The sequence below is a fragment of the Apis dorsata genome, unplaced genomic scaffold (assembly GCF_000469605.1).
Source record: "Apis dorsata unplaced genomic scaffold, Apis dorsata 1.3 scaffold_382, whole genome shotgun sequence".
NCBI lineage: Eukaryota > Metazoa > Arthropoda > Insecta > Hymenoptera > Apidae > Apis > Apis dorsata.
In genome coordinates this window covers 1588741-1603517 of record NW_006263644.1, presented here as the reverse complement: position 1 = coordinate 1603517, position 14777 = coordinate 1588741, and the positions used below count along the sequence as shown (strand labels likewise).

The following is a 14777-nucleotide window of genomic DNA, read 5'->3' as shown; positions in this document are numbered from 1 at the left end:
AAAAAAAAAAAAAAAAAAATGAGATACAAATCAAATCCAAAATGTTATTATCATTAAAATCAATGTTATAATTTATTATTTTTAATTAATTGATTTATAATTATGCAAAATATTTTTTATTATGAATTTGTTCATAATACATGATTTAAGGATTATTTCTATATAATATGTCAATTAGAAATCGATAATGTTATCAGCTTGGTCATTATTTTTAATTGTTCATTATTATGTATAAAATTATGAGAGAAGATTTAGATAATATTAAAATTATAAAAATTGTTTATATAATTAAATTCTATGATTTATAACTTGTAATCTCTCGTAAATTAATGGAAAAATTAATAATATTGGAACCAAAATTAATAATAATATTAACAAATAAGGGAAAGAAATTAATAAATCATTTTTTTTAAAATAATTATTTGTGATTATATCGTGATCTAAAAAATATTAACGAATCAAAAAAGAAAATCCTCTTTATTATTAGAAAAAAATTAAAATTTGATATTTAACAAAAATATTTCGATATTTAATAAAAAAAATCAATGATCATTTGTAAAAATATTATTAAAAAGTCGTGAAATATTGATTTATTCGATGAGGAAAAAAAAAGCAAGATTAATTTTTTAGATAGAAATAAATCAACGGACAACGAATCAACTTTGGCGCGCTTCATATTTAAAGAAGAAACTTTAAATAGAAATGCATCTGATAATGAGAATAAACATTTTATCGATTCGAACGAAGATAAGAGGTCGAAACAGATTGTGCAAGAGAGAGAACAGGAACAACAAATCTTAAAAATAATATTACCTCACAATCGAAACAGGTAATACCGTAAGTACTTATTCAATCATTAAGCAATTAGATTTTGTTAACAAGTCTATAAATCTTCATTAGTTTTTTGAATTAATTTGACATTAAACTTGTACAAGAAAATTTTATATCTATATTTTCGAAAAAATAATAAAACTAGTTTATTTTGTAATTAAATTAAGATTACCAAAAAATATAAAAAGAATGGAAGAATAATCATAGAATTGGAATATCATATTAAACTTTGATTGTTAGTTAGAATGGTATAACACAGGATTCGATTAGTTACTTCAATTAGAATATATATTTATTATAATGTTCAAAGCATATTTCAAAATATTTTGCAATAATAAAATTTAAATATTTTCGACCAATAATTGATAAAAATAATTTTTCTTTTATATAATGCTATCATATTATCATATTATTATGTTATCGATAGATTATTCTCATATATAATGATATACGTACGAAACATTCAAAAGCATAAATTATTATATAAAATGTTTGAAATGAAGGCTATATTATATAAAACAATATATATAAAAACTAATTATAGATACACTCGAGATAATTTATCATTCAAAGTAATTATTCTTAAAACTGTAATGTAAACAAAAAACATGTCTTAAAAAAATATTCACAGAATTGTCGATTCAATCATTATCAAAAGTGTAATTATTTCGTGATTATTGAATTAATCATGACCATTGTTATGATTATAACTTTGATTATTTCTCTTATTTATCTTATTAATACAATTATTACTGATTATTTAATTATTTAATAATCATACGATTTCACATTAATCATAATCTTCAATCAATCATTAACTCTGATTCATCGTAACAAGCGTACAAGCACGAAATAAGTGTGACTGAGAGTTAAATTACACGTTATATTGTTTATATTATCTTTGTACGTATTATAAAACAGATAAGACAAAGTCTTAACTAGAATTATCAAATCGTATCAAATTGACTATTACTATTATTTTTTGCAATTATTATAGATATATAATAAGTATATTTGCTTTTGGCAAAATTAATATTAATTTCTATTCACGTAGAAACATTGCATGTATCTAATTATTTTCATAATAGTTGCTGTTTATTCATAACATTTTTAGGCAAATTTGTTAAACTAAAAAAAAAAATCTTCAAATGTAATAACAAGAAATTTGTATTGCTTAATCTGACAAAATGTTGCAGGAAGTGGTATTGGTCACCTAAATTGGAAAATCAATTAAACATTGCCGGTTCTTGTTCAAAGAGATATCAAATCTATGAGAATCCTAAATCGAATAACTCTTCTGTCTCTCCCAACGACAAATCTTCACAATATTCTCCCAATGAAGACAATTCGATCGATGAAAATTCCAAGAAGTCTATTGTCGTAGAAAAATTAAAGAATTTCAAAAACACGTTGATTTGTTCGAGGTTAATAATTTATAATTTATAAGCCGAAGATTTTAATAAATCGTTCTGAAACTTAATCCAATATTTTCGACCAATATATTATTAACCAATCTTAATTAAATTTTAACGTGAACAATTAATTTTTTTGCTAATCTTTATAAGATTTTATTCATTGCTTCAATAACAATTTTTGATTTTTAGTAAAAATTAATTTCGTAACATCGAAACAATTCTTTCTTTATATTTATATAATAATATAATAATATTTAAAAAATATATATAATAATTTAAAAAAAAATAAATAAATATACATTGACTCTTAATTATTTAAGAAAATCGAAAACTTGATTTTTTATTATATCTCTTGTATCAAAAACTCTAACGATTTATTATTATCCGTTGTTTCCAATTCATATTATCCACCATCTTACACACATTGCAAAAATTTCCAGATCAGAGAAAGACGCGCAAAACATTCCTACGAGGGTTGGAAATCAGCTCTCTCCACTCGCGTATTCGACGATGCTGAGAAAGAGGCGACTTGTCGACGCGTCCACGTCGACAAGAATAAGCGCGAATGGTTCGAAAAATCGTAACGAAGCTCGCCAAGAAGAAATCGGGGAAAATTCGAAGCGATCGCCGAAAGCAATCTGCGACATAACGATCAGGGATATAAGGATGGACGAGTCGGAGGTGTTGGATTTCATCGAGTGCAAAGGGATATCGACGTCCGTTGTAAAGACCAACGAGACCTCGATTATTTCCATCGGTTTTCACCGTCAGCAATCCAGCAACGAAGCGTCTCGTAGGGACACATCCTTTTACGAATGCCTCGGGATGAATTTCTTCAAAAGTTTTCGTCAAAGGTTCGAGGATTCGTCCATTTTTAAATTCGAATCGCGGAGAAGATCGATTCCTCGTATTCAAATCTCCGATTACTCGAGGATGCAGAATGATTCGGGGCAGGAATCCTCGGACAAAATATTTCCACGAATAAATGTTTCGGATGAATTTGTGGAAAAGTTAAAGTAAGAAGAAAACAAAAAAATCTCTTTATTGTTTAAACTTTCTAAATTACTAGATTATAGAAATAGTTATTTAATTGATACCAATCAACTGAAAGTTTAAATAACGAGAGATGTTATTTATGCTGACTTGACTTTTGAAATCCTCGAATAATAATAAGATTACGATATCCAGAATTTTTAAGAAGACATCTAGTCGATAAAATAATTTATTTTTCGTTCTGCGAATCAGAATAAGAATCTCGGTTAAGATTCTTAATTCTGTTTCCAATACTGAGAATTATCTTTTTTTATCTCTATACTTGTAATTATCCTTAGTGATTATTAATTTCTGTATAATCAAGTTGAATACCAGAAATTAAGGAAAAGACATATATTGTTATATTTTTTATACATATACGTGTACAATATATAATTTATACGATAATTTTATTTTCTTAGGAAGATGAGTAATGGGTAAGTTCTTTTTAACGTAGCATTCTATTGATTCGATGATTTCGAAACTTTTTAAAATTGACCATACATGCATGTGTCATATGAATATATTGTTAGTATACAGTATTGCTATATAAATCTTACTAGATAATTTTATTTCATTAATGATAAAAGTAAATAGATGCGTTTAATTATAACATTACATATATTTTTTATAATTAATTATACGTGTGAATATCTTTCTTTCACGTCGATATATTTTTTATATATAATGTTATGTATCTTATGAAATAATTTTTTATCCCTTATGTTAATATTCAAGTATTCCTTTTATCTGAAATAAAATTAAAAATTTTTTATTTCTTTGTCAAATAATCTTTGAATTCGTTGTTATTTGACATCGATTATCGATTTATTTTTTTAAATTTAAAATTTTATTACTAAAAAAATATTATTAAATTCAAAAATCTTGAATGTAAATAAAATAAATAAACATTTTTTAATTGAATAGCAACAAAATATACTACTCAAAATTATGAACATATTTCTTTTTCTTTTACAGACCCATATATTTTTTTAAAATATTCATAACAATTGAAATAATTCTAATTATTTTTCTATTTCAATTATCTATTTCAATTAAGTATATTTATTGAAATATCTGAAAAGTCAACAAAATTACAAAAAATAGAAAAAGAAAATTTTATAATATAACTTTAAAAATAATTCCTCTCTTAGATTATAACACACATCTAGAAACACTTGTATCATTTCAATTACGGGCAGAGAGACAAAGCACTATAACTTTCAATAATTATCATTTTAAAACAAATTTAACATCCGTGTAACTTCTCTTTTCGGTATCTTGATCGGATCAATCCACGATTCTATTCACCGTGCTCATTGACACGATCAGATAATGGCGGACAACGAACGATCGAAAAACGAATTCTATTTCGCACAGCACCGTGAACATTAGTATTCTTTAACTCGACGTTCAATTACACCAACACAATTACACCAATCAGATAAGGATCGAGTTGAAACTGAAACAAATCGCGATTTTACTTTCTGAAAAGGGGATTTCTTTTTTTTCTCTCTCTCCTTTTTCATCGAATATTCGACGAATGATTTTTTCCTCCTAGTTTATATATCTAATAATTCCGCAGAAAACAATCTTTTTAAATTACAATTAATTACACGATACATCGCATCATTGTCAACAAGATTTAAATCGATCTATACTCCGTTACGCAATCGACAATCCCTTCCCCCTCCCTTCTAGCAATTCATGTAAAATAATTGTTATGATATCGCATAAGAATAACACAGAGTCGTAGTAGAATGAATAGAAGAAATCATATCTGCATACCGATCACGGTATAATTAAACGTCGATAATTGATAATTCATTCAAATTGTTCGTCGATGCAGAACCCGATGCATTTTGTCGTGGCCGCTTTTTTTTTTTTTTTTTTTGCTCGTTCAACATTTTATTACGCCACGAAATTTTTATTTTCAAGTTCGCGCGTGTTTTTTCTTTTTTTTTTATCGCGATCGATCGTACGTCACGCGTAATAAATTGTTTTTAACAATGTATCCGGTATCCTTCGTGAATTAACCGTTGTTAACGTTAATTAACTAAACGTGATCCACGGAAAACGGAAGGGACGATCGACTATTATACGATTGGAAGAGGAGGGGGGATCGATACGACCTTAAAGTTCGATTTCTGTACAATTTCTGGTCCAGGGATAGGATGGTTGATTTTTCTTGGATAATGATCCCTGATCGTGTTAAATGCCTCGGGTGATCACCTGTTTCTACAGCGCGAGTGATTCACTTAACTCGTTTTTTCACTTAACTTCCAGGAAGGAAATATTGAATACCGAGTAATGTATATTCATTTGCATGGCGAAGGATAGCTACTCGTATACGATTTGTATATTTGTTTATTTTATCGTATTAGAACGTGTATCTCTGAATTTTTTATTTTGAAAAAATGTTTTGATACAATATAAAAATATATAAAAATTATTTTAATATAATAGTATTAATAAATATTCTACGAGTAATACAAATTTTCTCTGTTCATTTTTATTTTGAAAAGAGATTGACATGTAATAATGTATTTTTAAGAGTTCGAATGTTAATATAATTGTACATATTATATTGTAAACACGTGGAATCATTTTTTTAAAAATAAATTTATTTCTTCTCGAATAAATCTTTCGATTTATCAATGCTTTTCTTCTAAATTTGATAACGTAAAACAGTTGCATTATATTCTGAGTAACATGGCCACGATATTAATGTTATTTCCGCAGTGTTCTCAGAAGGACATACTTAACTGAAACTCATTATTTGACGTTTCTTTTTTTTTTATAACATTGTAATTGCACCTTTCAATGATATTTCCTTATTATAATTCGCAATGGAACAATTTACGTATTTTACGAATAAATTTACGTTGACGAAAGTGACGATGATTATTGATAAATATATTTGAATGAAATAATCTATGAATATAAGCTCAACGAAACTTGTATTCTCTTACTTTCTTGTCGTTTATTTATATTTTTATCTCAGGATTGAATAATTATCAAATAACCATAATAGAGAATAATAATAATCTTGCACAATATTTGTAATAATTACTCAATAATTAACTTTTCAAATTTTTCAAAACAACAAGAAATAATTTCAAATCAGTTTTCAATCGAGCAGATCTATTTCTAAAATGGAATTGAAAATATTACATTTCAAGAATAATTAAAATATTCTTGATCAATATCCATTAATAAAAGTAATTTTTTTTTCTTTTTTGATATAATAACCTATTATCTTTTTCAACTTCTCTATTAAGAGATTATTTTTATATGGAATAGAAATATTAAATTCATATTACTTTCGCTTCGTATTATTTGATATTAAATAAAATTGTATTTCAATTTCTGAATGAATTTCTTATCCCTTATTTAAAAAAAAAAAATGTCTGAAACAAAGATACGATCGATCTGAAATAAAATCTTGCCGATAATTCGTCTGATAATAATTCGTATTGAACCTGTTGATCGGTAACAACTAAAATGTTGCGCAACTGATTTATTTTCTCATAACGATCGATAAGAATAAAATGTCGTGACAATCCATTATATCTCGATATTTTCTCTTTCTTTCTTTTCCTTCGATTGGCGCACGTGATTTCGAGACAATCTGGCCATGGATCTTATCCAGCTGCGCGAACCACTTGCGAACCTTGAATTCTTTTATCCTTATTAGATGTTCGATCTTCCAAATGAGGATACTCCTACCTATCTACACCTTGCTCATTCATTTGAAAAAATCGTTCTTTGAACGGTTCATGTGTCATTATATCGTTTGAAAAAAGACGTAATCGCGTGGCATATGATAGATGATGAAAATTGTAAAATTAAGTTTAATGAAAAAAATATATAAAAAATACTTTGATCGTAGAATCTGAAATTTTTTATTTTTGGAAAAGTTATTTCTGAATTTCTCTCTTTTTTTATAGCATGAATTAAAATGATCAAATTATCCATACATCATCGTTAAATCATCATCAAAATTCACGAGCAAAAATAATAGTAAGCTTTGATTTTTAAAAGTTAATGAACAATAACAATAATCTCATTTTGAAAATATTAAATTCTTCCATATATATCGATATACTGAATCGAGAATACAAATTTTAAATAACTAAATTTAAAAATTTGTAAATAGTTTTTATATAATATTACAAATAATTAACGACGGAGTGCAAGAAGAACGATATCCGTTCAATTGTTATAATTACGAAATGCGTGTAATTAGAATGAATAGAATCATGTCTAATTATTTTCTAGACACGATGTAATCGATTGATTAACGATAATATAAATTTATGCGAATTATACTTCGTTTTATTTCTTTTATCATTATTATAAATTCTTCCACGTTTCAGTGTTGATTATCAATGAGATTTTGATCTAATCCAAACACATCGTTCGCTCGATCCTTGAACAATATCGATGCCGGTTCGATCGATCATGCTTACCTTACCTCCACTTCCTCAAACGTGGATTCCTGGTAATAATAAACATTGAAATAAACCATTTGAATCCAATGGTAATAATACACGCCCATTTTATTTGATCTGGCTTTTCTGATGAGGCTTGTTGACGATCTTTAACCACTAATTGTGACTCGTTGTATTATGTCTAAGGAAAATGGAATTATTCCTTCGAGTTTTGCTTAGCAGCTGCTTGGACGAAGGGCGCCATGACAGTTTCAACAACATTACTTGGAAGTGTTTTGATTCTAGAAAAAAATTCTTCTTCACTTTATGTACGTATAAAATTACTTCCTCTACGCGCCAATCAATAATTTAAACGTTTCTTCAAGGCATTTCTTCGTATTAAGGAATATTACACCTAATTTTGCAATCCTTCGTCAAAATCAAAATACGTTTGCATCAAGCTCTATATGCTTTTTCACATTCCTCGTAAATTGTTTCGTTTAACTTTGAATCGATAGTTGCGAATATTTAGCTTTCGAACAAATACCATTGTAAATCAGTAAACCTTTCGAGATCGATCTGGTAGATCAATATCTTTGAATAAACAGCATGAGACAAATGGAGCTTGATATCAATTACACATGTTGCTAAATATGTTTGTAAATATCTTCCAGTTGCAGAGATTATGCAGAGCTGTGATAACAGTTTTGAAATTCTTCTTCATAATTTTTTCTTTTTTTTTTTGGATAATGCAACTTATCCCTCGAGCGCAAAAACTTTTTTAATACAAAATTTCATTCACATATTCGTTTGACAAGCCCATATTCCTTATTATATAATCGATACGATTTGTATGAATATTAATGGCTGCCTTAAAAAGTCCTGTGCTTCGATAACATGTTCTCGTTAAACTCGTAATAAAAATCTTCAAAGAAGCAACAGAAATAATGATCGAGTAATTTTTATACAAAAAATTCGCGCGTTAAAGTGCGCATTTTCAAAAACACGTGTCATTTATTACACGTGTATATTGAAAAATCTCAAGACCCAAAGTAGAAACGATAAAAACTCAACTGATTGAAATGGGAATGAGACCCTACTATTAAAAATTATTCGCATTCCATTCAAGATGCTTTAGAATCTTGTTATGGCGTAAATCGTCGCGTTTTTATCATTTTTCGATTCCTGTTTGAAAAATCCAAAAGGCCTTGACAAGGATATCCCCAACGGACACGGATGAAAATCTTCAGGAGTAACCGCAACGATTCACCTTGATTGATAAATGCAGTTTTTAGTTCCCATCCCAGGAATCGTAATTAAACCATATGTGTTATTCAACGAATAAAATCATCATGCATTGACGAACGAATAAACGTCTCGAAATCGAGGCGAGTACGTGGAAAGAGTATAATTATACGGATCAGATTCACCTGATCTGATGACGTGTGATCAATTCTATCAAACATTTCGTAACGCAAAATTAATAAAGCGTTTCTTAAAATCGATTATTTCGTTTTAACCATTTCGTAATCGTTCGTTCGAATCACACGTAAACAATCACACGGAATTTATTTTAATAATTAAAGAATAATTATTATATATGAATACGAATGTTATCTAACTTAATTTGCAATAAAACTTAAATAGAATTTTTAATAATAATTTTAATTTTGTAATTTAAATATGGAGATCGAAAGAGATAGAATATAAATAAAGATGTACACGTATCTTTAAATATCATAATGAGTATTACGCTTTGGGTATTTCTTGCTTTCCTTGCATATCTTGGATATTCTATAGATTTTTTCAATCGACGTTACGTTCTTTATTTGATCGAAATAAATAAAATTGATCGGGCAATTGATTGTTTGAGAAAAGAATTAAGTTATTTCTCGATTAAAAATTTATATCTGAAATAAGATTCAGAATAAATTATAAATAAGTACATTGAGTAGTAATGTATAATATTAATAATTATATTAAATATGTAATAATATTTTAGTAAGAAACATTGCATATTAAGAAACCAATTTTCATTGAAATCAAATAATAAATAATTTATTTTATGAAACGATAAATAAATCGTTTAATTTTTAAAGCAAATATATTAGCTTTTACCTTTCATGTGAAATGTTTCATAAAATACTTGTATCATTTCAAAAATAGATCATTTTTCAATTAAAATATCCAGCAATTTGCAACAATATGTATAAAATCATGAAATATTAATGATAATAGAGAAATAATTGGAAAAAAAAATGAATTGCATTCAAGAAGTCATTCGTGTATATACAAATTTTATTAAAGAATCTATGTTATGCATCTCATAATAGATGTTAACTTTGCTACTTTGTCAATGTTGATTTAATCGTATCTTATTTAATAATAAAAAGTAAAAAAGTAAAAGTAAAAATAAAAAATAAAAAAAAAGTATAATTGGCGAATAGTTTAATTTCTTGTTCCTAAAATTGTGTCTTAAATTATTTAAAAAAAAATATATATAAATCATAATTACTTATGAATGATTTTTATCAATTATCAAATTCTTGCAGCGAATTAAAATAAGCACCGATAAATTAATTAAATGTCTTATTTTTGTGTTCCAGTTTCAAGAATCAGATTTCAAGAACATTTAATTACGCGATATTCTTTTCATTTATGATCGAAAATAAAAGCAATAATATAATTCAATCGAGTTCTTCGAGCTTATTCTCGAATGGCAATTAATTCTGTTAATTTCCGTCGTTTTTTTTTTTTTTTTCCTTTTCTTCTTTCCAATAAATTTCATCTCTTCCTCTAAACTTCCTAAATAACAATGGATTTTTATCATCATCCACATCATTCTTCTTTTCTCTCAATTAACGTAACGACAAAGATCTAATTATCAACTCCTAAATTACCCAGTAACCTGTTTTGTATAGATATAAATAACCCATTGACGAATCTCTTTAATTGGGCATGCACTTGTTTCTCTGTTGGAATACCAACGACGAGCTACAATTCCGAATTGCCTTTTTTCGACTCGATCGAAGTATGTCATCGCGATCGCAATTATCATAAACCGTATACACGTGATTGATTTTCGATTGTGTCCTTGTCAATATCTTATCATTCAACTTACGTTAATACGCTTGATTTTTAATCGCCACAATTTAAAGTAAATTAATTTAAATGTTCGAAATAAAATGTTCGAATAATCCAACAGGTCAGGTCAACAGATTCTGTTCATTGATCGTTGGAAGAATGACGGAACTTTTCAACCGCCACTCGTTAGTCTCACGTTTAACCGATCGGATCGTGCCGTAACGCTTGACGATTACACACGTTCTAAATAATTACAATAATTAACGATCAATTTGCATCCCTCCCTGTCTTGGGTTTCACTCGAGATCCACGCAAGGTCGCCGAGCACACGTAGCACGCGTGTCTCGTTATATCACGATCACGATACGCGAACAGTGAACAGAAGAAACAAAAGTGTAGGGATTCATTGTATTCCTGCAATCATTTTCGTCCCATATGCGTAATACCGATTGATTTTAATTTTTCGTTCGTGATTCTTCGGATTATTGTCGATCGATCGATTTTTATGATAGTTTTTTTTTTTTTATCGCATTCTCGTCGATCGTTGAATTTAGATTGGGACAATATAAATCATGGAGGGCAATAAAAGATTTTTTTCAGCAATTATTAGAGATGCACAGTAGTGATTAATCAAGATTGTCCATCAAACACTTTATCATCGGTAATTTTAAATTACTTTAATGAAGGAAATATTTGCCATGAATTATGTATATCGAAACGTAATTATCAATTGTTATGAATAATTCTAATCTCTTGGTATGATTTTTTTATACGTAATTGAAGGAACTAGGAAAATCTTGAACGCTGAATAAATTTTACGGCTTGGTGCAAGAAATTGTTATATTTTTGCAAGAACGTGTTAAATTCAATTTGCTAATTTGTAAATGACATTGATAGTTATTGCACCAAAGCAAGAGATTCGATTTAATACTAGAATTATTAAAAATCATTAAATTTATCGTCAAAAACTCGTTTATTTTAATTTTAATTTATAATTATTTAAGTTTATATCATAAATCGGTAATTCGATCGTTAAGAAAGCTACTGCGAAAAATTTCGTTTCACCTCATGCGCGCCAATTTAAAACTAAGCCAAAAGCGATACACGAGAAAATATTGCACGATCCCTTTGTCTTTCCCGAATCGAAATTGAAATGTTCGGATATTTAAACTCCTTCTACCGTCCCAGATTTTCACTGGTAACGAAAAGATATCGCAATATACCGATATCAACATTATTAGTCACCGATTATAACATCGTTTCTAATAATGTATTCCCTCTTTCGCAACCACTTCACGGTACAATGTATCCGCGTCTTATTTTTCATTCTACGTAGAATCTGAGTTTTTATATATCTAAGAATATCGGATTGATCGCGAAACAAAACAGAAAACGCGAAACAATCGAAAAATCGTTGGAGCGATGAGGAAATAGAAAATGGTGCACCTTGGACGTGGAATCCTGTTTCGTTGGCCATAGCGAAGAAGAATAGGGGAATCTACTCAAAGATAATACAAAATTGATTAGATGAAATATTTTATCTAATTTTTATCTAAGTTTTATCACTATTATACTTTTATCTTGATAATTAACATGTAGGGGATTGATTGATTTGAAATAAATAAACATTGTAATATTATCACGAAAAATGAAATATAATGTTTTCTATGAACTAAGTTATTAATGAATATTGATTAAATTAAATTAATTATTATCATTGATAGATAATAATAAAAAAAAATTAAAATAAAAGATTATAAATATACGCATGAATATATGAGACGTTAAATTAATCTTTATAAAATATTTATATATAAAAAATAAATCGGATAAAAATTGAATAGATGTTTCGAAGAGAATATAAAAAAATTTTCAGTAATCGATGCAGCATTTTATTTTCTATATAAAAAAAAAAGTATTGAGACATATTAAAAAATCGTTAAAAAAATATTATTTGTAATAGCTATTATAAATGAAGAAGATATGCACGATTAGTATTAAGTGAAATGCAAATATAACAATATTACAAACAGAGAAAAAAAAATTATAACACTTTATCTGTATATTATTGGTTATCTGTATAATTTGTTCGATAAGGAAAATTGAAACTTGAATCGATAACCGCAATTCCCGTGATCGGAATAAATCCCCTCATATTTTTCCTCGTTCCTATGTAACAACATGATAATTTTAACCACGTATCACCGTTCTCCCTCTTCTTATATTTTTCTTCATCTCACAGTAGCTTTATCTTCTAACCTCGCATTATCACTTCGTAAATAAATCGTTGATTTCAGCTGGTTAAATGGAGAATAAAGACTGTTTTTCGTCACGATGTCACCGCGAATCACAGAAATCTCTATACGGTTGCTTATCCAGAATAAGTGGTTCGTGGATCGCGAGGATTCCAACACTGAAATCCCTATGAAATATGTCGAGTCTTAACCCCATGTCGGCCATAAAAATGTGCCGGCGTTCCAACGGCTTAACTCGGTCACTAGAGTGGAATTATCGTCGAATCATGGAAACGATTTCGAGAAGATCGTCCCACGAACAAAAATTCTCTCGCTACTCGCTTCATTTTTCGATTCTCATTTAATAGATTTCTCGTTGCAATTAGTTGGTCGAGTGTTGGTGATAAAAAATTCCTAATCTAGGGATTTTTTTTTCTTTCGAATGCTCGATTATCGTCAAAATATAGAAGTCATATTGGTTAGATTATCGTTTTATTCCTTGTAAGTGATCTCGGGTTAAATTTCGATGGAAAATCCTTAATTTAATTTCTTTCTCTCTCCTTTTAATACTCGATCATCGTCTAAATGTGAAAATTATATTAATTCAAAGAGAGATAGATAAAAGATATCCGATCTAGCTTCTTTTTTTCCTTTCCTTTGAACTTTTTGATCATCGTCGAAGTGTAAAAATTTTGCTGATTAGATTATCGTTCAATTTATTTCCATTTTCATTTGATCGACATCTTGCTATAACTACTTCCTATTGAATTGAATTTCGATGGAAAATATCTAGTTTATTGTTATTATTTTTTTTCTTTCGAAATATAATATTAATTCTTGTCGAAATATGAAAGTTGCATTATCGTTTCATCTGCTTGACCTTTATTTTTCATTTAATCGATTCATTATAACAGACCTTAAGTAAAATTTCGATGAAATACACTTGGTTCAATTTCTATTTTTCTTTCTCTTTCCTTCGAATGCTCGATCACCGAACTCGAAATATGGAAATCACGCCCGTTAGATCACTATCGATCTAAACAATCGAGAAAATAATCACGCTTCGATGCTAACGTTGATTAACGCACGCAAGACAATGAGAGGTTAGAACTAGGATGAGCGTTCCTTGAACTCGCTGAATCGCTTGTTACAACCACTGATCGGATTGAACGCATAACAAAAAAAAAATGGACGATTTAGCACTATGACAAATTGAAAAAATGAAAAAATATAAACATAAAAAAAATTATTGTGTATCGATATGTGATCATTTTATGTAAAAAGTCGTATGGCCTCTATTTTTTTTCGGTCCAATTCGAATCGATTCTTTGTTTCATTTTGTTTCATGCTGGAATTTGCTCATATGCTCGATTAAAGCTTGTTTCAAGGTAACGTAGGTTTTGACGAGGATCTACGAGAGTGAAGTGAATTTAAAACGCTTGTCTTAACCTAAAAATTGATTTTTGAAATTTTGTGACTCGATGACATTTGGAAAGAATGGAACAACTTCCTTCAGCGAGGTTTTTATAAGAAATGACGAGTCAGGCAAATGTAAAATCAAGGACAAATGGAAGCAAATTTGACATAGATATATACTCGTCAAAAGAAGAAATGTCAAGGAATGATCGTTTTATGCGAGTAGATTTTTTGTTTGCTTTTTTCTTTTTTAATTCATTTATTTTTGCATCGTCGAAATTGAATAGAATGATAGAATATAATTTTTAAAGAACTTTTTAAAAATATTAATC

General features: G+C 28.1%; 1 protein-coding gene across 1 annotated transcript in view; it reads left to right on the top strand.

Moving 5' to 3' along the window:
- The window catches only part of LOC102677396, a 3685-nt gene extending 407 nt beyond the window's left edge, over positions 1-3278 (top strand). The window contains exons 2-4 of the mRNA XM_006618953.2: positions 631-829; positions 2028-2255; positions 2687-3278. Coding sequence (XP_006619016.1) covers positions 631-829; positions 2028-2255; positions 2687-3266 — 1007 coding nt within the window. The 3' untranslated portion in view covers positions 3267-3278. The remainder of the gene's footprint in view (positions 1-630; positions 830-2027; positions 2256-2686) is intronic.
- Positions 3279-14777: the final 11499 nt, after the last annotated feature.